General features: G+C 41.6%; 1 protein-coding gene across 2 annotated transcripts in view; it reads left to right on the forward strand.

Moving 5' to 3' along the window:
- The first annotated feature begins 1,056 nt into the window (after window positions 1–1,056).
- Window positions 1,057–27,438, forward strand: part of Prkaa2 (protein kinase AMP-activated catalytic subunit alpha 2) — a 70,009-nt gene continuing 43,627 nt past the window's right edge. The window contains exon 1 of one of the 2 annotated variants that reach the window (XM_032901203.1): window positions 1,057–1,215. In XM_032901203.1, coding sequence (XP_032757094.1) covers window positions 1,122–1,215 — 94 coding nt within the window. In that variant the 5' untranslated portion in view covers window positions 1,057–1,121. The remainder of the gene's footprint in view (window positions 1,216–27,438) is intronic. The other variant, XM_032901222.1, reaches the window with a different exon arrangement.

The raw sequence follows: 27,438 nt of genomic DNA on the forward strand, positions 1-27,438 counted from the left end.
GCTGGTGGTCCTGGGTTCTGTAGAAAGCCAGACTGTACCAGCCCGGATGAGCCAGCCGGTAAGCAGCACCCTCCCGCTGCTAACCCCCCATGGTCTCTGCATTGGGACTGCCTCCAGGTTCCATGTACTGTTTGAGTTCCCGTCCTGACTTCCTTCAGAGATGAACAGTGCTGTGGAAGTGTAACAATAATCCCTGTCCTCCCCAACTTGCTTTTTGGCTATGGTGTTTCATCACAATAAAAACCTTAACTAACACAACGAAGAAGGCTTATTGTAGATAAACGAACGGACAGGCAGAAGCAGAGACGTTTGGGAGAGAGTCCAGGGTGAACATGGGCAGACTGAGCAGGGCCATGTGAGGAGAGAGGGGGAGTGGGAGCAAGAGAGGAGCCAGGACTAGAGGGGTGGGTGGTCTGGGCTGAGAGATTAGCACAGCCAAAATGGCTGAATAATCTAGGGACCAGGGGACCTGAGGGAAGGGGCAGCCCAGTCCCTGGGCTGGAGAGTTCGGGGTAGGAGTCGAGGTATGGCAGGCAGGAGGACCCTATCCCAGGTAGGGGCTGAGGGATGCTGAGAGAACCTGGCAGCCACCGTCACCTTTGATATGTTAATGATAGGCGTCTCCTTTGGCAGTTTGTCCAGGGTTTCGACCTAACAATAACGTGACAAGGAACTACAAAATAAGCGTGAGTTCTAAAACAATGGGGTCGCTATCTGAGGAGGGTACGGACTAGAACGTTCCCAGTCAAATAAACCTTGCCTGGGGGGAGCGTGCCAGGGGCTAGGGAAGGGCCGCCCTCCCCGCTGGCCCTGCTGTCCTGAGGCACGTCTCACGGTCTGCACCCCCTCACCCCCACTTCTCTTCAGATTCTCCTTTCACCTCGGTCGCTCTCAGATTCATCCCTTCCATCTTCACCGCCGTGGGCTTTCCTCAGGACGCCTCGGGCTCTGCGCCTCCAGCTCGCGTCCACACAAGCCGAGCCGCGCTCACCCTACCGCGCCCCAGGCGTCCCCGTCCCGCCCCCCGGGCCCGCTGCACTGTGGGTAGGCGGTGGCGGCGGCGGCAGCGGCGGCGGCGGCGGCGCTCAGAGCCCGCGGCCGGGGGAGGCCGCGCGCCGAACATGGCTGAGAAGCAGAAGCACGACGGGCGTGTGAAGATCGGACACTACGTGCTGGGGGACACCCTGGGCGTCGGCACCTTCGGCAAAGTGAAGAGTGAGTGCAGCGGCGCGGGCGCGGGCGCGGGGCCGGGTGGCAGGTGGAGTGCTCGCAGGCGAGCCCGGGGCACAGGCACCTGGCGCGGCAGCCGGGGCGTGGGTCAGGGGGGACCCACGATCTGTGCTGTGCCTTGGCGGGGGTGCCTGCGAGCACCTTGTCTTTTCTCTACCCGTCAGCTCACTTGTCTGCAGAATTGGGCGACTGGCCCAGTCCAAAGGGCCCCGAAGCGTGGGGAGGATGGGGTAGTCACGGCGCAGCAGATTGGGAGTGGGTCTCCCACTGGTGCCAAGCGCTCTGCGTGGAGCAGCATCTGTGGTCTCACTTAATCCTTAACGTGGCGTAGCCAGGGTGCGGTCCTCACCTTAAAGGTGGGAGAACGCGAGCTCCAAGGCTTCAGCGGCACGCCCAAGGTCACAGAGAATTGGCAGATTCAGGGGTGAGGTCTAAAATGTCCTCCAATTTTGGCCTTGCGGATAAGGCCCCTGGCTTCCCCAGATTCTTCCCTGTCCCAGGCCTTTGATGGTGGAGTTGACTAGGGGCATGCTGAGAGGTGGCGAGTCCCCTCTGCTGGGTGTGTGAAAACGCTGGAATGCAGCTGGTTGGGCAGAGGCTTTAGGGGAACCCCAGCTCTGCAGGTTGATTGGTGTGTGTAAATTGGTTCTAGGAAGACTTCTGGGATCGGGGTCTGGGAAAAATGTTCCTTGGTAATGGAATTTGGGTTCCCAAGATGTCAGACTTGCTTAGGCAAGGGGTTTGTTTGATGGCGAATTGTGGGTTTTGGGGAGAAAAAAAGAAAAACCAGGTTGCTTTTGAAATTTCAACTCCACTTACTAGTTAAGTATTAAACTTTGCTTTGCTTTCTTATTAGTTAATAAGAGTCACATGGGTTTGGTTTGATTACCAGCTCTTGTTAAGAAAATACTTGGTAGCGAGTTGAGAATTAAAAGTGAAACGTTAGCTTTTTTTGTTGAATAAATAGTGGGTAAGCAGTCTGGGAATTTTATGCTGAGGCATATTTTTCACATTTTAACCTTCAGCGAAGACTTGAATAGAAGGCAGGGACTCATCATTCCTGCGAGGATTAACTCCTCTCGGTCTATCTAATACCCATTTGTACAATGAGAAACACTACTTATTGAATGCTCTTACCACATGCGAGGAACTGTTCCAGGCAACAGAGTTCTAGGAAAGCAAAACCTGAGCTTTCCTGGGACTTTCTCCGAGAGGGAAATGCAATCAGAATACACGTGCAAAATGTATGCCCCCTCCTACTGAGAAAGGCAACTAGGGGAAGGAAGGATGGGGACTTTTGTGAGGCAGATTATTTTGAGGTGGTCACACATGGTCTCACCGAGTGGGTATTTTTGTAAAGAACTAAAATGTTTGTAAAGTTATTTGAAGTCTTATGAAATCGGGATCTTAAGAATTGTGGATCTTCGTGAGATGGTCCAGAGATTAGATGGGTGATGTTGACACCATCTTTGCTGAGAACTGCTTTGCTGGATTGGCAGTACAAAGTTATGCAAACGGCTGCTTTGCCATTTAGGGTAAGTTATATAACTTAGCCGTTTATGCTTTCATGTTCTGCTAAGTGCTTTTGTTTGCTTTTGAAAAAAAAATTTTTATTGTACTCTCGGTGTAGAGTGCAATACCTACTCTGAGTCCTCAAACCATTGTCACGGGATAATTTAAAACTATTTGGTTATATTCTCTGCTTCTAAACCACCAGCTTCCTAAAGTATATATGGAACTGAAGGGACCTCTGATTTACGAGAAAAATCTTTTTCCTGGAGAACCCTGGTGGAATGAGCTGTTTGGGGGTTTTCCTGATGTAGTTTGATCTTCCCTAAAGAAACACTGTGTGGTGTGATAGTTACTATTTATTTCAAATGCACACAAAGAAGACTTAGCTAGAAAGGGAATCTGAATGAAGAGTTACTTAGATCTAATTAGCTTGTGCACATGTTAAAGTGGGAAGGCCCCCCCCCCAAAAAAAAAATTCTGGGCAGCACTGTTCCCTGAGATTGGGTCCTGTACTGCGTAAGTATAGAGGGATGGCTAAGCATGAGCAAACATCCATGCATGTGTTCGTTCTCTCTCTCTCTGTCTGTCTCTCTCTCTCTCTCTCTCTGTCTGTCTCTGTCTCTCTCGCTCTCTGTCTCTCTGTCTCTGTCTCTCTGTCTCTCTGTCTCTCTGTCTCTCTGTCTCTCTCTCTCTCTCTCTCTCTGCTGGTGACTGAGGATGTGACTGCTTCAACTTCCTGCCTTGATTTCCCTCAAAAGGTCTGTAGCCTGGAGATCTGAGATAAAATAAACCCTTTCTTTCCTAAGTAACTTTTAGTCAGGGCATTTTATGACAGAAATTAAACTAGGTTGTGTGGGTTTGTAATCAGTACAGCCGTAGTTGTTAAGTAGTTAAGTCAAGGGACTAGTGAAACAGAGCACTCGCATTTTAAGAATACGTTTTAATCTATTATTTGACAGTTTCATACAATGTGCTTTAATTAGAGTCACTGCGCTCCCTCTCCCTCTCCAACTCCTTTCATGCCCTCCCACCAAATCTCCATCCCAATGTCACATATGTATATAGTGGTGCAGATATGTGCATGGGTATGGGGCCAACCCACTAGGGGTCACATCTCTGAAGAAAACTAGACGCCTTGCCCCCAACCCCATAAACAACTGTGAACTGTGTAGGTAGTTTCTCATCTGAGAGTGGGCCTTCTTGAGCTCCTCCCCTATGCAAGGCATATGTAGTTTTAAAAACGTGTATTGAGGTATTATAAAACATATTATAGAAGTTACTGATTTTAAGTATACAGGTCAACAGTTTTTAGTACCTAGTACCAAGTACCAAGTTTACCAAGTACCACAACCATCCGTGTAGCTTAGCTGGAGAAAATTTATCTTATCCTTTATTTTAAGTGTAGTTAATCCCATTCCCACCCACAACCCTCGGATACAGCCATTTACACCGAATATGTATAAGGACTGTCTTTTCTGGAAAAAGATGAATTGGGGTTGTGGAGCATGGTGTCTCTATGTCTAGCATTTTGTTCTTGAGGTTCATATCTATCACTGATTTTTTCCTTTTTATTGTTGCATGAGCTGTTGTATGCTCCCCCTCCCCCCATGCTTCTTAGCTGCTGGACATTGTCTTGCTATACAGGCTATTACAAAGAGCGCCTCCATGAATATTCATACGCAAAGGCCTGTGTGTGGATGTGTGTTGTTTCCCTGAGAGAATACTTGGGAAACTAACTCAAAGGGAAGACACATATAGTTCAGCCATGTTTAAGAGGTTTCAGTCTGTGGTTACTTGCAATGGGACTTTCTTTGGGACCAACAGCTCCTGAGTAACAACATGGAGACATATTTATTATGAATGCTTAAGGGCTTATAGTGTAGGCTTATTCCCATCTAGCCTGTAAATTAGCCCATTTATTCTCACCTAAATTCTGCCTTGTGTCTTGTTACCATGTCTTATTCTAGTCCCATGTCTTCCTCAGCATCTGGCTGGAGAATTCTCCCCGGCTGGACTCTCCTTCCCAAGTTCTATCTCTCTCCAAAGTCCTGTCCATCCTCTCCTGCCTCACTATAGGCCGTCAGCTTTTTTTTATTAAACCAATCAGAAGGTGAGAGAGGGAGTGTTTACAAAGTTTGATGTATCTGTACGAATAACAGTATCAAAGTCCGGTTTGCAATCAGTGCTCTCCTGGCACAGAACTCAGCATTTGAGCAATAAAAGACAATCCTTACACAGTGCACAATAATATTATCCCAGCAGTCACTTGATCATTTCGTTCTGTGTTGTAATGAGGCAGAACACTGTGGTAGGAAATATGTGAAGCAAAGAAGCTTACCTCATTAAAGATTGGCTCACCTCCTACTCTCTACTGCCACCCAGTATGGTCATCGATCGTGCTATGAACATAGCAGGGATTAGTCCCTTGCTGAGGGTGGGGTCCAGTCCGCTTCACTAACTCGAGACTGACTCTTGAACACACAGCATTTCGAGGACAACTCTTATCGAAACCTCACCACTGTGGACACACATCTTTTCACACCTCGGGTGGTTACTTAGCAGTGGGGTTGCTGGTTCCTAGCATCGTTTTGTCTTTTGAGATGCTGACAAACTGTTTTCCAAAATGGTCGTACCATCTTATATCCCACCGACATTTCCCTCCATTTCTTTATCAGTGGTTATTATTTGACTTGTTACATTTATTCCACTGGGCATGGAGTTTTGACTTTGCATTTTAGTAGTGACAGTGTTTTACTGTTGGCCATCATTTCATTTATTCAACCATACACATATATATTTTCTTAAATATATATGTACATATATACGTAAATATATATATATATATATATGTTGTTTTGATTTTTGAGATAAGGTGTCACTATGTAGATATGACTGTCCTAGAACTTGCTATGTAGACCAGGCTGGCTTACAACTCTTAGAACTCTGCCTTCTGAGTGCTGAGATTAAAGGTGTTCAACCCACCTGGCTATGTGCTTGTGTTTAGTTGAGGTGTACAATGAATGTCTTGAATAGGGTTTGCTCTGTACGACAACTTATCTTGGATTTGATTCCCATACCATGTTGAAAGATGCTGGAACTTTTCTGCGTCATCCTGGTCTTTAGTGGAATCGTTGCCTTTCTTCAGTGCGTAAGTAACAGTGGGATAGATAAACTATTGTTATAAAGCTAGTTCGCCCTTTGTGGTTTGTGGCTTTCCCATGCACTTGCTAGTCCTGCTTTTTTCCTGCTATGAGAGCCAGCACCATGGAGTGGTTCCCAGAAGCTGAGTAGATGCTGGCACAATGCTCGCAGACTTCCCAACCTCTGTCGCCACTGGCCCAAATAAACTGCCTTACTTAATAAATTACCTGCTCTCAAATATGCAGTAGAAGACAGGCTAAGACAAGTTGCTCATCAACTTTTAAGCTGAGTTAACAGGATTTCTTGAAATAAATTTTTGTTACAAATTCCTTGCTGAATATATATATTCCAAACAAAATTCTTGCTTTGTTGGACTCCTTCTCTCCACCTCCCCACCATCTCCCTCTCTTTCATTATAGAATCTTATGTATCCCAGAATGGCATCAAAGTCAATACACTGCCAAGCCTGGCTTAGAGTTTCTGATCCTCCTGTCTCTACTTCCCAAATGATAGGATTACAGGCATGCACCACCATGCCGGTTTATGAGGCTCGTACACATGCTAGGCAAGCATTTCAACTGATTTGTCTGATTTCTCATTTTCTTAGTTGTGTCTTTGAAATATAAAAGGTTTTAAGGTTTTTGAGCTCAGAGTTATCATTTAAAGAGATGGAGGATATCTGTGAGTTCAAGGCCAGCCTGGTCTACTTAGTGAGTTCCAGGGTGGGGTGGGTAGGATCAAATATTTGATATAGTTAAAAGATCTTTGCCTAGGAGATTTGAAAGGCTTGGCTTAGTATCTTTTCTTGTGAATATTTGATTGTTCTGACTTCTACATTTAACTCTGAGATCCATTTTTTTTGCATTTGTTGCTAAGTATGGAGGTGAGGTTAAACGTTGATCTTTTCCGTGTGCTTATCCACTTGTCTCAGCATGTTTTGTTGAAAGCTCATACAGTTTTAATAGTTACAGATTTAGACTTTATAAAATTAATCTCTTCTATAAACCTTAATAGTGGATGGTTTAATTTTATGAGGCAATAACCACGTGGAATAGAGGAGCGAGGGACATTTATGTACTTTCTCACTTAACTGTTATGCTATTTAAATTTAATTTCAATTGTTGATATATAAATTTATTGATCTAAGTTAAGATTAATAAGCGAAAATATAAATAGTAGTATAGCTTTCATGTAATAACATAGCTTCAAATTACTTTAAAAGCATATAAAACCTTATTTGCTAGTAAGTAATTAAAAACTTATTTAAAATGGACTAAGTTGAATCTTCTCTTCCATTAGGCTCTAGTATTGCTGTTTCTAGACAGTGTCCTAGAGACAGAGTCTATGGGTTGACAAAAATGAACGAGCAGTATGTTTTCAGATCTCTTGAAAGATTTCCTCTAAGTTGATGGTTTAAAGCTTTACCCATTCTGGTAGGATAGACCTGCTGTTTGGAGCTCTTGTAGCTAGACCTCTCTATTCTAACTTATGAAAAGGTGGCATAAGTAGGACGGATCTTTTGTTTTTTTATATCTGTGCACCAACAGATACTTTGCTGTGACATCAATCGCCCTCTAGACAACAAAGTTCACCAGGAACATTAGGTTTTCCTGCTTTTCAAGTAGTTATTTGTGACACATGGATTTCATGAAATTAAATAAACATTTCACTAGGTCCCCATTTATTTTTGAGATGAAAATTTTCAGAATGTAAATAGCTAGTTTTAAGTGGCTAGTTGGAAGATTAAAAGTATACTATGCTTTCCTTGAGATTTATGTTTTATTCCCACCAGTCTGAAGGCCTGGAACAGTTAGATTTCTGCCCTTACTATATCTCTATCCTAAAAGAGAACACATGCAACATGTAAAGACCTTGATCAACTGATTAAGCTGATTAAGAAAAGAAATCGATTTAAACATATTTGTGCTTAATTGCTGACCTTGGTTTAACAGAATTTCGGGTTTCTTGAGAGCAGAGCGGGATTGTCAGATGTCAGAAAGGGAAGCACAGCTGGTTATGGTGGCACACAGGCATCTATCCCAGCACTGGAGGCTAGGACTGGAGGATCATGGATGCCACTCCCGCTTTGGCCATACAGTCAGTGCCTGTCCCAAAAATGAAACAGAAAAGGGAAATACATTTTTAACTCTTCAATGATGAAAGTCACAATGTTAAGTTTTTTAAAAAACCATATTCTAATTATTACACTATGTACACTCGAGGCTATTATTGGTATTGTCCAGGTAATCTTCTGTGGCATGCGGTAGACAGGTATATTCCAAACACACTCACAGGGACATGGTACTTGCATACTCTTTATAGTGTCCAGAGCATTGGAGTGGGATAACGTTGTGTGGAACTATCATAAGCCAGCTAGCTGTGTGGCATATGCCAAACTCATGATCCTTACACAGTGAGGGAAAGTGCATGCACATACATAGCTCAAGAGGTTCACTTATACACACCGTTAGCTACACTGGGACCACTACCCGTGACCTAGTTCTGAGAACAGAACTTTATTTGATGAAAGGAATGGAATTTGCAGATAAATGTGTTCAGAAATCTCTAATTGCGTAAACACTGCTCACTTTCAACCTCTCCCCGTCATGACCCCCAAGGCAAGTATTGTGTACATCACATGTGGTGTACTTGTGCCTCAGATTCCCTGGAAGAGATCAGAACGGGCTTTGTCACCTCTCGGGCTGACACAGCACCGTTTTTCCTCATTTGTGCCACTGCCACTGCTTCTATGACAACAAGCCAGAGTGCTCGATATCTTGTGGGTTATGCCAGCCTTGGTCACGCTCTGTAATGCAACATCACCTCAATTACCAGAGATTCCTGCCGTTTCTTTAATGATAAGGAAAATATTTGGCAGAAAAATTAGTTAATCTTTGAAGTCAAGTAGGTAATTTAATTTGGTCTAGCAGAAAGATCTAATCTCAGATCCTTCAAGTTAATTAGTAAGTGGGTGCCAGGGTTGAGTGTTCTGTAACAATGAGAGGAACTTACCGTATGTAGACCCAATATATAAGAGAAAGTTTGGGCATTAGGTTTGTACTTTCTACTTAAGCCAATGAGATGAATATGCAAAGCAAGGTCTATTCTGATGTGTGGTAAACCATCTTATTTTTAGCATAGTGCTAGTGAGGAAGGAATTTCAGGCACTTTTTATCTCTGCTAATAATAGAAACTTTCTTCACCCCTTCAAGGGAGCAGTCTCCTTGCTTAAGTGGGGACTTGTTTGGTGGTGCTGGTCTCTGATGGATTTTCACTTTGTTTCTTTTGCTGGTGTCTTTGTTTTCCAAGTATTAATTTTTTTCAATGAAAAACCAGCCTTTTGTGCAATTAAAAAACACTAACAAAAGTTGCATTTTTATTCCAAATGTTAATGTGCTTAGTTATTGAAAGTATTTTGCTCCTTGTGTTTTTTGGTCACTTTTCTGTATTATTAAAGCCCAGTGGGCAGTGTGTTTTCATTCAGTGCTGTTGGTTTTCTCTAAACTATAATTAGCTATACCCAATTAACTATGGTTGTCCTAACTGAAAATCATGAGAGTAAATGTTTGCACACACCCCCAGCCCCTTTTCTCTATTCTTACTTTACTTGTACAATTCTATTGGTATACATTGTGTGTGTTTCCTCTTTACCTGTTTGAATTGGTGCTGTGTGGGGTCCCAGAGATGATTTCAGTTCTCTCAATCAGTTAATACAATAATGCCAGCAGTGCCCATTTGCTGTCTTTAATTACATTGAATTTCAAGCACAAATAATATTGCTATTAATGTTATTAATGTGGCTACAGACACAACTACGCACAGCTGACTTACTAATTTAATTGAAGTGAGAATGTTACAGAACTGGCTTAAATGATTCTGTTGCATGGTTGATGTCTTAAGTTACTGTCTTATGATGAGCCTGTCTTCTCTCAGAGTCATTCCAAGTCCTCCCTTCATAGCCCATTTCAGTGCTCTCTGAACTGCTAGACAATCTCACAGCTATATTGTATACTACCAAGAGATTGCAGCTAGAAAAACGACTTTGTTTTCATAGTAGCTTTGTGATTAAGGTGGGATATGTGCTCCAGATGGTTTATCACTGCTGAACAACTGTCCTTAAAGAGTTAGGTATCATCAGAAAGGGGTACTCCGTGTACACTTGAGTTGTCTTAAAGGTTTATTGTTAATTTTAATCATGTGTCTGTGTCTGGGTGTGTGTATGTGCCTGCAGAGGCCAAAGGTTCTGGACCCCCTGGAGCTGGAGTTACAGGCAGTTGTGACCTGCCTGGTAAGGGTGCTGGGAATTGAACTCCAGTCCTCTGGAAGAGCAGTCGGTGCTCTTAACCACTGAGCCAGCTCTCTAGTCCATACCACTGAGTTTCTTTCTTTTATAAATGATTTTGACATGGACTCAGATCCAATGTGAACTGCTGTTTAAGATGGCAAAAAGCTATATGAGATAGCTAGAAGACAGACCATAGGATCAGAATTTACACTGACTAGACTGTTCAGGTTGCTATATGAAAGCCAGAAGAGTGAAATTCAGTAGGGACATGTGTCAAATCTAGCTCTTAAAGTAAGCCCAAACCAAAACACAGGTGGTGCATAAAGAATGGGTCAGTTGATAGGAATTTCAGACTTGGGAGTATTAGGTGACCACAAGCTTAGGAACTACACATTATGAAGGCTTAAATGATAAAATTGTTGCCAGGTGGAGCGTAGATGTGCCGAGGCAACATCAGTTGGCAGTTGTAGGAGTAGTTTTGTTTTATTATACTTTAAGTCAAATCTGCAATAATGGGTGTTACAGCTTGGAAAGAAGACAGCCAATTGTGATTCATTCTGACAATAAGCTTTATATTTAGGAGAAGTCCGAAAGTGTGCTGTGCGAGCTCAGAGAGGAGATGTGATTTTTTTTTTCACACTGTGAGAAAACACTGTCTGATGCAGCTAAAAAATGTATTTGAAAAAAAAAAAAAACAACAAAAGAGTTGCCATATCTGGCGATGCCTTGGAGATGGTTGCAAAGAAACACAGCGTCGTTCAGAATTAGATTTGCTTCCAGGTACCAATGCACACATCCGTGAGATCTCTGTTATTGACTCTTTCCTCGGGGGTAGGTGGTCGTCCAGCAGGATTGTTACTGCAGACAACCTAGTTTGCATGGAAGGTGGGTATAGCTTCCATAGGATGATGCTCTTGCCAACTCTGTCATTTTGTCATTGCATACACATTTTTTCTTTGTGTTATTGCCATCTCTCCTGGCTATGACTTGTATGAACTTTCATATATAGTTAACAACTAAAAAGAAAACTGGAGAGGAAATCCCACATAATCCCACAGCCATCTGTTTGAAGGCAGCTGAACCTATTTCAAGGAATCCTGAGAAGAAAAATCCACTGGCATGAGCCTGGCAGGTTGAGTTTGCTAATTTGTGAGGATGATAAATGTGAGAAGCTAAGCGGAGAGCTCTAGCCAGAAGAGAGAAGGACTGAGCAGTTTGAATTCTGAGGAGAAAATAGAATTAAGTTTTCCAGAGCCAGTCCTGGGTAAACATGTGCATTTGTGGTTAGTTACAACACTTGGAAGGTTACAAATTCTATTTATGCTCATCTCAATCCCAGACTAAGAATGGCTACTTTCTATCTTCTCTAGAGGAAATAAACAACAAACTAACAAGAGCCTCACAATCGAGTGGGGTCTCTACAGATGTTCACATGCAGTGTTCAGCATTCCAGGAGAGGTCTGTGAGGAGAGGAAAAGCAGGAACATGATTCAGATTTTCAAGTTATCAGGCATGAACTCTAGCTTACTCATATATTTAAGATGGGGCCTTTTATTATCTGGTTTGGAATCCATACAGATAAGCAAAGGAAATTTGTAGAACCGAAAAATGCAGTCATCAAAGCAGAACTTTGTAGATGTCTTAACAGCTTAGATTCTACTGAAAAGATTAGTGTAGTGAATGATATGGGTCAAACATAGATATCCAGACTGAACCATAGAGGGATGAGGATAGAAAGAATGCATAAGGGGTTGGGGATTTAGCTCAGTGGTAGAGCGCTTGCCTAGGAAGCGCAAGGCCCTGGGTTTGGTCCCCAGCTCGGGAAAAAAAAAAAAAAAAAAAAAAAAAAAAAGAAAGAAAGAATGCATAAATCACAATTGGAACAGAACAATTGTTATCAGAACCTCCCAGAACAAGTTAATTATAGGGTATGTAGGTATGAGTGAATGAAAACATAACCTTAGGTTTTCCTTTATTTAGTGATATTTTAAAAATATTTTAACTATATGTATGTGTGTATTACAGTGTGGGGGTGTTGTGGCATATATATGCAGTGTCCACAGAGGCTGGAAGAGGATTTCAGATTTCCTAGCCCTGGAGTTACAGGCGTTGTGAACCATACATTATGAGTGCTGAAACTGAATCCAGGTCCCTATAAGAGCAGTACGTGGTCTTCCTGCTTAGGCATCTCTCCATTCCTGGGGTTTTCCTTCTCAAAATGAACTTTTTCTGAATGTATAGTAAGATAAATATGATTATGTAGTTTGTCTACCAAACATTTAAAACATTATTGTTTTATTATTATTTCTTCTTCTTCTACTACTATTACTACTATTACTACTATTACTACTACTACTGCTACTGTTGCTGCTGCTGCTGCTGCTATTAGTGTGTGGTGTGTATAAGTGCCATTGTGTATGTACGTACATGTGCCATCGTGTGTTTGTGTGTGTACAAGGGGCATTGTGTGTGTGTGTGTGTGTGTGTGTGTGTGTGTGTGTGTGTGTACACAAGTGCCCATGTGCCATTGTGGGAGTCTGGAGATCAAAGGATAGCTAATTCTTGAGAATCAGTTCTACCTTGCCACCTTGTGAGAAATGGGGAATTGGGGAATTTTGGATTCAGGTCATTAGGCCTGTGTGCAAGAGTTTATATCCACTGAGACATCCTGCCAGTCTCTAAACATCATTTTCATGAAAACGCCTGTAAATGGTTAGTTGACTTTGGGCTGGAGGGTCTATGGAAAAAGTAAGGTCATTATTTTTACACAGTTGTATGGAAACAGAAACAGACTTCTAGCTTCCATTTAAGGTGTCTGTTCAGATGCATACACATGGCTCCTGCTTGAGTCTTTTTACTAGAGTTGACAGGATCCACTCATGTGAGCCTCATAACCTAGTATGTCCTATATGAAGATTGTGCTTGGTCATAACAGCTTTGGGTTTTAAGGACTTGTGTGATTATGCTGTATTGACATTCTGGATCATCTATGTCCTAAATCTTTGAAAACTAAGAAAACCGAAGTGAAGTTAGAACATTGCCTGTCTTGTAAACACTACTTTGGATTCAAGACCATTGATAGTTTCAGAGTAGGTATTCACATTCTTGAAGAGAAAGTGGACAGGAGCAATTTTGAAGATAAGAAGTGAAAGAAATAAATTCCCCAGCTTTTGCCACATGAATGGAGAGAAAGTTTAAAAATAAAGCAACACACTTTTTTTGAGAGATAAATTTAAATTATTATTAGCATAACCACAGTCAAGGAAATTATTAGAATTATTCAGTAACAGGAAGCCTTTTTCATTAGGATTTTATTGCTGTGAAGAGACACCATGACATCATGGCAACTCTTTTTTTTTTTTTTTTTTTTTTTAGGTTCTATATTTTATTACTAGACAAACCACACCCCCAGTTTAGAGACATGACCAAGTCTCCAGGTTAAAATGTTGAACTCCATTTGGTAGGATTGATTGGTGACAATGATTCAGTATAAACCATTAGTCTCACCATTGTGTGAATCCTTACAGGTTCAGCTTCGTTCTCCTCAAGTGTCTTCTCTTGGAGTTGTGCCTGATTTTGTTACCAGCTTTCATCTGAATCCATGGAGGAATAGGACAGTTTTGCTTTGTTTCTTGGCTTGAGAAGACTGGTGAGAAGCCAAATCAGGTGTATGGCTTGCAATGGAGGAGAAAGAGCCATGGCAGCTCTCATAAAGGAAAACATTTAACTGGGGCTGGCTTACAGTTCAGAGGTTTGGTCTATTATCATTATGGTGGGACACGTGGGAACAAGCAGGCAGACACAGTGCTAGAGAGGTAGCTGAAAGTTCTACATCTGGATTGGCAGGCGGCAGGAAGAGAGAGTGACACTGGGCTTGTCTTGAACTTCTGAAACCCCAAAGCCTATCCCTCTCTCCCCCCCTCCCTTCCTCCCAGTGACATACTACTTCCAACAAGGTCACACCTGGGCCAATAGTGCCACTCCCCATGGGCCTCCTGGGGCGCCATTTTTATTCAAACCACCGCAAAGCCCAAGAGGAACAGAAAGGCCCTGGAAAGGGCCCACAGAGCGGTAACTAAATAGATACCGATAATAAAAGTCCATCCTGTAAGATTTAAAGTCTTTGTCAGAAGTACATACAAAGCAAAATGTGAGAGTGGACTTATGTAGAATACATTGACTATCTGAGAAAAGTAAAAGTCCAAATTTGTGTTAGACATTAGCGGGTCAAGGATACATATTACAATCTCAGGGGTGATTACTAAAACGAATCCCAAGAGCCCTTGAGGTGAAAACTGGTTTTATGTTTCTTATTTTGTAGAGAATGTAAAATCATTCCACGACTTACTGTTAGAGATTTTATGGACACAGCACTGGGGCTGGAAAGGCAGGAGAGGTTGTGAGTAGTGGTGGTCATGCCCCTGGCAGGAGCTACACTTCCTAGGAACGGGGACAGTCAGAAAATTTCAGATCCTTTATCCACAACTTGAATGCTAGTGTATCTTCTAGCATTTTAAAATAATCTCTTCTATGCTGGTCAACTTTTCCTGATTATATCTTACCTTAGGTTATTATGTAAACACTAAGCTAATTTTCTTATGGAACTAAGAAATTAATAATTTGTTATGGATTGACGAGTTTTAAAGAAATATTTTAAAGTTATAGTCTATAGAGCCAGCATAAATAAAGTTTTAAAAAAATAAAGCAGAAACCTGGTGTAGTGGCTCATGCTTTTAATCCAGCACTCAGGAGGCAGAGGTAGATGTAGCCCTGTGAGTTCGAGGCCAGCCTGGTCTGCAGAGTGAGCTGTAGGACAGCTGCAGCCACACAGTGAGACCCCCCCTCCCCCATTACAAATAAACATACCAAGAAGTATAGTTCTTACCAAAACAAACCAAACCAAACAAGCGAAACCAAACACATGCTCAGGCCTTTCCTGACTGATTTTAAACAGTCTGCTTTTTCTCTGCTTCTTGTCTGTCCTGTGCTGTATTTTCTTATCTTATTGCCATTGAACTAATATTAATATTGTTTGATATATTTGCTTATTAGTTATATTCTCCACCAGAATGCAACTTCCACTTATTTTTAGAATGCAAGACAATTCTTTATATACTTCAAACAATATTTACTAATTTTGAAAGAATGAAAAATAACTGCACACACTTACATGGTAAAAGCAAGAGAGAAGAGCCTTTGGAGATGTGTGACTGCATCCTTTTAGTACTGAATATATGTTCATGTGTTATTACGGGGCCAGCAAAGGAGTTTAGCCAGCCTTCATGTCTCCAATTTCAATTTGTGTGTCTGATTCACAAGAAAGGGTAGAGCTTTGTCCTTTGATAAAACCTTGATTTTTAAAAAATATTTATTTTTTTATGTATATGAGCATGCTGTCGCTGACACACCAGAAGAGGGCATCAGATCCAATTATGACAATTGTGAGCCACCATGTGGTTGTTGGGAATTGAGCTCATTGCCTCTGGAAGAGCAGCCAGTGCTCTTAACTGCTCAGCCATCTCTCCAGCCTGACCTTGATCTTTGATGGGATAGTAAGTAGTTCTTTTTGATTACTGTCATCCAGTGTCCTTCCTTCCATCATGGCTTCATTTAGTTGTCATGCTGCACATCAAATGAGAAGTATGCAAGTGATGGGATTTAATATCATTGTGGAAGCAGTTCTGTGGGCATTTCTAGATTAGTTGGAGGTGGAATGACCCACATTAAATGTAAGCTGCACCATTTTATGTGTTGGGGAGGGTCCCTGTTGAATGAGAAGGAAAAGGGTAGCAGAGCTGCAGTATTCTGCTCTCTGTGGGAATACAATGTGATTACTACTATAAGCAACACCACATCCCCCCACCCCCACTGCCATGACTTCCCTATCATGATGAACTATAAACCCAAATAAGGCTCTTGTTCCTTACGTTGCTTTTGTTGGGAATTTGGTCATTAATGAGGAAAGCTAATTTATACAGATAACTGGTACCCAGAAATGTTTGGTTTTTTGGAACTGGTTTTCAGGAGGACTATGGAGAGTTTGTATCCTTGGGCTACAAAAGCCCTGGAGTACTGTAAGCAGAACTTATTGGAACATTCTATTGGGATATTGGAAGACCCGTGTAAAAGGAGGCCTCTATCATGAAATGTCAGAGGTGAACAAGGACTCCATCTGGATTATTCTGGTGAAAGAATCTATCTGGCCGATTTCCTGAGAACTTGAGTGAGGCTGAATGTAATAGACCAGTTGGTTTGATCAGGGACGTTTCAAGATGGACTACCATTCAGTCTTGGTTGCTGCTCAATGCTTATTGGTATATTCCACATCTATAGTGAGAAAGAGCAAAGGTCGAGCAGAGATATAAGAAAGCTGACATTTGGGGAGGAAAGTGTGTGTGATTTAAGTGTCAGGTTTCAGACAAGCAGAGTGTTGATGAAGGACAAACTATCTGTACTTGTTGAAGAGACTAGTGCCATGTAACAGGGATCTGGCACTCAGCCTGAGAACAGGAAAGGTCCTCTGAGGACAAGGCCTCAATCAGGGAAGGCTTCATCTGAAGGAGATTCAGATTCATTTGAAAGGAAGGAACCTAAACTAAGAATGATACTGTTGGGGTTCCCAGCTCAAAAACAGTTTCCTGGGAAAGGATTCCCTGAATTAGCATACAGAAGGCGCCATAGCTCTTGTCCAGGAGGTCAGGCTCCATTCCAGGTTGTTGGCAGAACTTGGCAGAGTCATCCACATGACAGTGGTTTCACAGGCACAACAGATGCAAGATTGAGGAGGTCATGAGGTCTGTACAACAGTTCCGGAGAGCCACTAAGGCCAGCGATGTGTGCCAGGGTTTCAGTCCTGCTAGGAGGACATCCTGAGGTCAGCATGTGAAGCGGACTGTGAAACTGTGGTTGTTCTGGAGACCCCAGCATGTTGTTGAATCTAGGACCATGGAACTTCTGCTGAAGAAAGCTGTTGGCATGGAGGAGAGTTGGCTCAAAAGAGGGACTATACGTGTACCTCCAGCAGCCCAGCTGAGAAATGGGCCATCCAACTCTTGGAACCCAAATGATTCTACTGTGATCCCCAGAAGATGCAGTGGAGCTGTAGGATTTGGTGTTTTCCTTAATGAGTTTCAGTCTTCCTGTGGTTCACTCATTTCTTCCTGTGCCCCAGAGCTCCCTTTTCTATGTGGTAAGAATGTAACTTAAAAAAAATTTATAGTTTCTCCCAATTAAGAGATTACCTTGAATCTCAACAGAGGCATGGACTTTGGAATTTTAAACTATGTGGGATTTTAAACTTGCTAAGATTATAGGGATTTTTGAAATTAGATTGAATACATTTTGCATTATCAGGTGTCTGTAAATCTGTGAGGACGAAGGTGGAAGGTTATGGCTTGAAATGGAAGTCTGTGAGTCAGCTTGACAGTGAGTGGGCTTGTGATGGTCAATCTTGTTTATCAGTGTAATAGGATTTAGAATCACCATGAAGACAAATTTCTGAAAATGTCATGAGGCATTTTCTAGATTAGGTTAAATGAGGTGAGAAAGCCTACACTAAATGTGGGCAGCACCATTTGATAGCTCAGGGTCCTAGACTGAATAAAAAGCTCATGGAGCCGGAACATTCATTTCTCTACGTTGTCACTGTGGATGCAGTATGACCAGCCGCCTCAAGGTCCTGCAGGTGCGACTCTCTACCGTGCTGGACTGAGTTATTGAACCATGAGCTGAAATGAGCCCTGTTCCCTAGGCTGCCTTCGTTGGGTGTTTTGTCACTGCAGTGATGAAAGTCTTGGGTGTGCTGCTCTATTCAGATCTTCTTCAGATTCCTGCTGTCCTCACCTGCAGTCTAGTCACGATGCTGTCTACCCTATATGCCATGCATATCACAATACGTAGAGGTCAAAAGTAAAAAAGACTTTTGCTTCCATGTTAGAAGTATATTCAGGGAACTTAAGGACTTCGTGAAAAGGAAACTTGGAGACAATCAGTAAGACCATTTTGTTTCATCATGGGCAAAGAAGAAAGGAGCCTTGTGCTATTTTGGTGGGACTCTGGTGGTGGTAGGAGTTAGAACATATGCACATCAGACCACTCCTGATTCCCAGCGTAAAGTTCTGAATGTGCATGAGTAAAGGCCAATAACCTGAGCCCGCTTTTACACCAAGTTCTGAGCATCTCATAGATTTAGTGGTAACCCTTGGCTTGCTGTAGTTTAGGTACTCGTTCAGTGTCCTTGGTTGGCCTAGAACTCACCATGTAGACTAAACTTGGGTTGATTATCCTGCCTCTACCTCTAGGAAGCCAGGCATGTACCGTCATGCCCAGGATCCCCAAAAGTTTTCAGTTAACTTTTAAAATTACAATGCTGCCTTTGTTACTTTCTTGTTCCTCTGATAAAATACCTTAGAAAGAGCAATGTGAGGAAGAAAATTTATTTGGAACCAGTTCCAGAGGAATACAGTCCATTATAGTGGTGAAGATGTTGCAGCAAGCAGGGAAGGGAAGGTGCCAGAAGCAGAAACCTGATTGACCCCCTTCCCATTAGAATTGCACCCATTTTTGAGTTTTTTAGAAATGGAATCATTTATATCTTGCTTCTTTTACCTAATAGTATGTTTGTGAATTTTTTGTCTGTAGCTGCATATAATTGTTATTTGTAATCACTCATTGATGTATTGATTGCATTTTGGTTATTATGAATAATGCTGCTTTAAGCCTTCTATGTTTTCCATTTATATCATTTTGTTACGTTAGTAAGGCATATAAGCGCCTGGAGCTGACCCTGTGCCACAGCTCTCCATATCCAAATCCTGCCAGAAAAGAGCTGGTCTCCCAGGAGTGCTGACACACCTGAGAGCACAGGTGAGACCACCACTGAGTGACCCTCCCAGAGCCCTCAGGACACAGGAATGGAAGAGCAGCCTGGGACAGGATCCTTTTGCTTTCCATCTGTGCCCCAGAGCTGACCCTGTACTAAGCTCTCCATACTGAATTCCTGCTTGGAGAGAGCTGGTCTCCAAGGAGTGCTAACACACAGACTTACAGGAGAGACAAGCCACTGTCAGAGACAGCAAGATCAGCTAACACCAGAGGTAACCAGATGGCAAGAGGTAAGTGCAAGAACCTAAGCAACAGAAACCAAGGCCATTTGGCATCATCAGAACCCAGATCTCCCACCACAGTAAGCCCCGGATACCCTAACACATCGGAAAAGCAAGATTCTGATTTAAAAATCACATCTCATGGTGATGATAGAGAACTTTAAGGAGGATATAAATAACTCCCTTAAAGAAATACAGGAGAACACAGATAAACAAGTAGAAGCCCTTAAAGAGGAAACACAAAAATCCCTTAAAAGAATTACAGGAAAACACAACCAAACAGGTGAAGGAATTGACCAAAACCATCTAGGATCTAAAACTGGAAATAGAAACAATAAAGAAATCACAAAGGGAGACAACTCTGGAGATAGAAAACCTAGGAAAGAGATCAGGAGTCATAGATGCAAGCATCACCAACAGAATACAAGCGATAGAAGAGAGAATCTCAGGTGCAGAAGATACCATAGAAAACATTGATACAACCTTCGAAGAAAATGCAAAATGCAAAAAGCTCCTAACCAAAAACATTCAGGAAATCCAGGACACAATGAGAAGATCAAACCTAAGGATAATAGGTATATAAGATTCCCAACTTAAAGGGCCAGTAAATACCTTCAACAAAATTATAGAAAATAACTGCCCTAACCTAAAGAAAGAGATGCCCACACACATACAAGAAACCTTCAGAACTCCAAATAGATGGGACCAGAAAAGAAATTCCTCCTGTCACATAATAGTCAAAACACCAAATGACAAAGAATATTAAAAGCATAATGGAAAAGGTCAAGTAACATATAAAGGCAGACCTATCAGAATTATACCAGACTTCTCCCCAGAGACTATGAAGGCCTGAAGATCCTAGGCAGATGTCATACAGACCTTAAGAGAACACAAATGCCAGCCCAGGCTACTATAGCCAGCAAAACTCTCAACATAGATGGAGAAATCAAGATATTCCTTGACAAAAAACAAATTTACATAATATCTTTCCACAAATCTAACCCTACAAAGGACAAAAGATGGAAAACTCCAACACAAGTAGGGAAACTATAACCTAGAAAAAGCAAAAAACTAATCTTGCAACAAAAAACCCAAAAGAAGATAATATAATAACAAAAATAACAGGAAGCAACAATCACTATTCCTTAATATCTCTTAACATCAGTGGACTCAGTGCCGCAATCAAAAGACATAGACTAAAGACTGGGTATGTAAACAGGACCCAGCATTTTGCCGCATATGGGAAACGCACCTCAGTGACAAAGACAAACACTACCTAAGAGTAAAAGGCTGGAAAAAAAGTTTCCAAGCAAATGGTTCCAAGAAACAAGCTGGACAAAACAAACTTCCCTAACCTAAAGAAAGAGATACTCATGAACATACAAGAAGCATACAGAATTCCAAATAGATTGGACCAGAAAAGAAATTCCTCCAGTCACATAATACTCAAAACACCAAATGCACAAAACAAAGAATATTAAAAGCAATAAGGGAAAAAGGTCAAGTAACATATAAAGTCAGACCTATCAGAATTACATCAGACTTCTCAACAGAGACTATGAAAGCTAGAAGATCCTGGGCAGATATTATTCTAATATTGAATAAAGTTGACTTTCAACCAAAAGTTATCAAAAAAGATAAGGACACTTATTCATCAAAGGAAAAGTCCACCAAGATGAACTCTCAATCCTGAATATCTATGCTTCAAATACAAGGACAATTTCTATATTCATAAAAGAAACCCTACTAAAGCTCAAAGCACCCATCGTACCTCACACAATAATAGTGGGAGACTTCATACCCCACTCTCATCAATGGACAGATCATGGAAACAGAAACACAGAGAAACTAACTGAAGTTATGATCCAAGTGGATTTAACCGACAGCTATAGATCATTTCATCCTAAAACAAAAGAATATACCTTCTTCTTAGCACCTCATGGTACCTTCTTCAAAATTGACCATATAACTGGTCACAAAACAGGCCTCAAGAGATATAAGAAGATTAAAATAATCCCATACATCATATCAGATCACCATGGACTAAGGCTGGTCTTCAATAACAACAAAACAACAGAAAGCCCACATATACATTGAAGCTGAACAACGCCCTACTCAACAATGACTTGGTCAAGGAAGAAATAAAGAAATTAAAGACTTTTTAGAATTTAACGAAAATGAAGGCACAATATACCCAAACTCGTGGGATACAATGAAAGCAGTGCTAAGAGGAAAACTCATAGCTCTAAGTACCTCGAAAAGAAACTGGAGAGAACAAACACTAGCAACTTGACAGCACATCTGAAAGCTCTAGAATAAAAAGAAGCAAACACACCCAAGAGGAGTAGACATCAGGAAATAATCAAACTTTTGGTTGGCTGAAACCAACCAAATAGAGACAAAAAACTATACAAAGAATCAACAAAACCAGGAGCTTGTTCTTGGAGAAAATCAACAAGATACATAAACCCTTAGGCAGACTAACCAGAGGGCACAGAGAGTGTATCCAAGTTAACAAAATCAGAAATGAAAAGGGAGACATAAAAACAATCTGAGAAAATTAAAAAAATCATCAGATCCTACTATAACAGACTATAGTCAAAACTGGAAAATCTGGATGACAAGGGCAATTTTCTAGGCAGATATCAGGTACCAAAGTTAAATCAGGATCAGATAAAACATCTAAACAGTTCCATAACCCCTAAAGAAATAGCAGTTATTAAAAGTCTCCCAACAAAGAAAAAAAGCCCAGATCAGATGGGTTTAATGCAGAATTCTATCAGATCTTCAAAAAAGACCTAATACCAATACCTAGTACCTAGTTAGAATAGTTCAAAACCTGTGCAATCTAGGCGTCCAGCTTGTAAATAAAATATCAGGGCTGTGTGTCTTTTATACGAGCTAGTTAGAATATAAAAATGTCATTTATAGGGCTCCATTCTTAGAATAAGCTATCCAAATCTATTAGTCCTTAGCTAATGTTTACATTCGTCCCAACCCTGCTAATTTGATACATTTGGAAGAAAGACACTCAGTTAAGAGGGAAACCATGGTCGGGGATAGGCTGCCCTGTGAACTACAGAAGGTGGTCTAATCAGGTGGTCAATAAAATACCCTTCAGCTCAAACCACCAATACTCTTCAAACTATTCCACAAAATAGAAATAGAAGGAACACTACCCAATTCTTTCTTTGAAGCCACACTTATGCTTATACCTAAACCACACAAAGCCCCTACAAAGAAAGAGAACTTCAGACCAATTTCCCTCATGAATATCGATGCAAAAATACTCACATGCAGCTCGAGAGGAAGGAAGACCAAAGTGTGGATGTGTAGGATGTCCTACATAGAAGAGGGAACAAAATAATCAAGGGAACTATAAGGGTGGGAGGAAAAACAGCCTTCCATGGCCTCTCACAGTGCCCAGCCTCAGCTGCTCTTCATGACCTCTTCATGCCTTCAAAGCCAGTACCAGCTGAGTGACTCTTACACATTACCAAGTCCAGCCACAGCACGAGGCATATCTGGAACACAGCTCTCAAAAAACACTTCCCAGATGATGTCACCTCAATGATGTTGGTCTGTTCCTAATCACCACTACTTTCTTAGCTCCAGCTGACCAGCATCAATAGTTCCAGTATCTCGTAGGTTCACTTTATTAGTTCTGGTATCTTGTTAATCACAGCTGATTCTCCAACCCCAGATAACCAAAACCACAGAATCTTCACAATCACAACATGGCCCTGACAAGAGTCTTTAATCTTCCCCTCTGAAATTTCACAAGTCAGGCCTCCATCTTCCTCACTGTTCTCAACATTATCTTCCAAGTTCCTACAGAAGCTCTTAACATCCCAATAGCTCTTCTAGCTCAAAGTTCCAAAGTCCTTCCACAGTCCTCCCCAAAACATGGTCAGGTTGCCACGGGAATAACCCCTCCTGGTACCAATTTGTCTTAGGGTTTCTATTCCTGCCCAAACATTATGACCAAGAAACAAGTTGGGGAGGAAAGGGTTTATTCAGCTTACACATTCACATTGCTGTTCAACACCAAAGGAAGTCAGGACTGGAACTCAAGCAGGTTAGGAAGCAGGAGCTGATGCAGAGGCCATGGAGGGATGTTACTGGCTTGCTTCCCCTGGCTTGTTCAGCCTGCTCTCTTATAGAACCCAGGACTACCAGCCCAGGGACAGCACCACCCACAATGGGCCGGGTCCTCCCCCCCCCCCGTGATCACTAGTTGAGAAAATGCCTTACAGATGGGTCTCATGGAGGCATTTCTTCAACTGAGGCTCCTTTCTCTGTGAAAACTTCAGCTTGTTTCAAATTGACACACAAAGCCAGCCAATACGGGGCTAACATTTGAAATGTAAATAAATAAAATGTCCAATTTTAAAAAAAGGACATGAATTTAAAATTCATCCATATTATTTTAGTTTCTTTCTACCCTATTTCCGATTTTGTCATGAAGACCATCCTACAGGGTTCAGTTTGATATTCTTATACATGTAGATGAGATTCAGTTTCCTGTATCCATCCTTCCCAGACTTTCATAATTACCCTCCTACATTTAGGTCATGCTATTTCAGCTTCCACATTGAGGGAGAATGTATGATACTTGTCGTGTTGTGCCTGGCTTATTTTTCATCATCCAGTTCCTTTCCTTTTACTGTAAAAGGCAGGGTTTCAGTCTTCTCCCTGGCTCCATTGTGCTTATCTATAACTTTTTCTTGAGCTTCTCAGTGCACCTAGGTTTATCCATAGTCTCAGTAACTTGGACCTGCAGGTGTTTAGTACAGTGATTTCATTTCCTTCCAATGTGTTCTCAGGCTTGGGATAGCTGGGTTTTCCTTTAATTGTGGGGAGCACACACTTTTTTTAATAGTAGCTATGCTTTACATTTCCAACAGACAGCATGACAGAATTCCTCGTTTGAAAAAAAAAAAGGTCATTTTAACTAGGGTTTGGGTTATAGTTCCCTAGAGGCATGTAGGGCAAGTGGACTGTGTCAAGTGCCTCAAACCCCAGGAATATCAGAGATTTGAGAATGGCATAAGTAGAGCCTCTCCTTTCTCTGTACCTGCTCCAAAACAGGTAACCATGACACCCAACTGAGAGGACCACAGGCACTCACTCAGTAGTGTAGCATAGCCCCTGGAGTTCTTCTCCATGCTAATCAGGTATCTAAATAGCCTTAGCCTTCAACAATGACCTTCTCTTCCTGGATATTCTCATATCCTTCCACTAATTGGTATATAGTACCTCGTTCACCCTGAATAAAATGTATGTGTCCACATCCACCCCCAATAAAGCAATATGAAGAAGCTAAGATCGTATCAGTGAGCTGCTTCACTAGAGATCACCACAGCGAAGGCCTTTGCCTAAAGAGCCTCAATACTAAGACTCCCAAATAAGGCTTTTCTCTTCTCCTACCCATGTAGTACTTGGCACTTGGTCCAATCAGACCCTGCTCGGCTCAGGCTCTGTCTTCCCCTTCCTGCCTGGCATGCAAACACACTGAGGGGAAATATGGGCCTCGGACCCCTAATCCTGATTTCCTTTCCAGGTGCCTGTGTAGCTAGAGAGAAAACCAGGAACCACAGCATTCATGTCAGACTGCTTTCCCTTTCCGGTGTGCAACAGAGTCTGACACCATGAAGGGAAACAGGTCGCAGTGTCTCCATTTTGGGCCTCTGCTCTGTCTTCTCTGACTGGCATGCCGAGGTCTGGACACTCCTGACACAATACCTCAGAAGCTGTTGATACTGAGCATTTCGTCTCTTCATTTTACTGATGAATTTCTTTGCTGCCTAGAAGCCTTTTATTTGGTGTTGTCATTTGCCTGTTTTTGCTTTTTTTTTTCTCATGCTTTGTGATCAAATGCATAAACACATGGATAATTGAAACGATAGTTTCAAGTTTTACATTTAGGTTTTTGGTCCATTTAGGTTTGATTTTTGTAGTTTGTTAGCAATACGTTCAATTTTAAAAAAATTCATGCAAGATATTAATTTATTAAATGCTTTTTAATGCATCTTTTGAAATGATCATATCAAGTGATTTTACCCACTGAGTCATCCTATTAGCCCTTATCAAAATTTTAATACACTTATTTAACAATTATGAGCTTACTCATTTACTGTGTTCATGTCTATTTGTGCATGCATGTAGATGGGGTGGTGCATGACACTGCACATATATGAAGGTCAAAGGATAACCCACAAAAGTTGGGTCTTCCATTTTACCTTAGTGCCCTGGGATTCAAACTCAGAGAGGCTTAGTGGCAAGTGCTCTTACCTGATGAACTGTCTCATTGTTTATTGATTTAAAAACATTGAACCATTCTTGGATCCCTGAAATAAATTCACTGATCACAGTGATATTTTGTGTGTGTGTGTGTGTGTGTGTTTGTGTGTGTGTGTGTGTGTGTGTGTATGTATGTATGTATGTATGTAACCTTTGTGCCTTTTTGATGTACTCTTCTGCTGAGTCCTGCTTGGGCCCTGAAGCAGAGCCATTAGGGCGTGGGCCTCCATGAGTGTTGATAGTTGCTGTGGGCGTAAAGCTTGTACAGATTTTTCATATTTTTCCTTTGAGGGGTGTCCTCTCTGCCAAGTTTAATAACTCCATGATAATCAGAGACAGCACAGGTTCGGGAGGCAAGGGTGTGTCTTAATGTCTCAGCAAAATTGTAGAATGTTGTGAAGGCTTTAAGGCTGTGGGAGGGAACTCTGAAAACATGAACTCAAAAATGTTTTTCAACTATGCAAAATATAAGGATTGAATATGAATCGTATAAGCGCCTCACAGATGTAAAGGAGCAGAGGCAGCTCTACTGTGAGCCTGCTTGTGGGAAAGATACTAGGGAGATAGAGAGATTTAGGGAGTGGTGATCACAGGACAAGATCCCACCTAGCTAATTTTTGTTTGTTGGTTTGTTTATGCTTACAAAGGCAGGCAGATTTCTGAGTTCAAGGTCAGCCTGGGACAGAGGGAGTTTAGGTTCAGGCCCAGGCATGGTAGGAATGTAATTCTAGGACAGGATCCCAACTGGCTAAGTTTACAAAAGCAGGCAGATCTCTGAATTCTTTTACAATATTAAAAAAAGGTACTTCCTGTCCTTTTCTAAGACCAAGAAGCTAAGGTCCTGGAATGCTGATTCCTGGGATGGTCGAGAGGGAACCTGGAGTAGATGACCGAATTGATATGTAAATAAAAGACTGGACTTTTGTCCGCAGAGACAAGCCAGCAGAGAGCAATGGCAGTTCTCTCTCTCTCTCTTTTTTTCTTAGAAAAATTTTTAGCAAGAGCTGATCTGTCCGGATATCTCTGGAGAGTGAGCACAGCTCTTTTAGAATTTTCCATAGCTCTTTTAGATTTTTAAAAGTAGCTTGGAGAGCTAAAACAGCTCTTTTAGAATTGTTTTTCTAGAAAATCGAAGAACTTTTTATAGCAGCTTTTCTGACTTTGGTTGGAAAATCTATGAGCTATCCAGAGAGCTTTTAGAATTTTTTTTTTTTTTTTCTAGCAAGAGAGAGCTGTCTGAGGTAGCTTACAGAGTCAAGAACTAGCTACAGGGAGACAACTCATGCAGAACATAGGCCATCAGCTTGGACGCAGAATTTGACTTCAAGTGATTGTTTCTCTGCTCTCAAACACCCCCTCTCTCAGGAACCCTTCTGCAAGCCAAGGCTGGTCCTTGGCACTCTTCAATGGATATTTTGTTGGGAAATTTTACTTTTCTGTTCTTTAGCTTGTGTGTGTGTGTGTGTGTGTGTGTGTGTGTGTGTGTGTTAGTTATCAGGGCAATGCTGGACTCATACAATAAGCTTGGAAGTTTTCTGTCCCTTTGAATTCTTTAGAATACCCTGGGGAGAGTATTACCCTTTATTAAAAGTTTGGTAAAATTCAATAGTAAAGCTACTCTGTCCTGTTAGCTTATTTATTTTTAACTACAATAGTTAGTATAACAGTCAGTTTTTTATTGGTTTGTTTGATCTGCTTGTTTGTTTGTTTTTTTTTTAATGTTCTTTCAGTTAAATTTTTGGCAGATCATATGTGTTCAGAAATCAAATCCGATCAGTCTAGGTTTTCCATTTTGTTGGCATATAGGTTATTTGTATTACAGCTCTAATATTGGTTGTAAGGGTTTTTTTTTTTTTACCTCTA

The sequence above is a fragment of the Rattus rattus genome, chromosome 1, assembly GCF_011064425.1.
Source record: "Rattus rattus isolate New Zealand chromosome 1, Rrattus_CSIRO_v1, whole genome shotgun sequence".
In the NCBI taxonomy this organism is placed as follows: domain Eukaryota; kingdom Metazoa; phylum Chordata; class Mammalia; order Rodentia; family Muridae; genus Rattus; species Rattus rattus.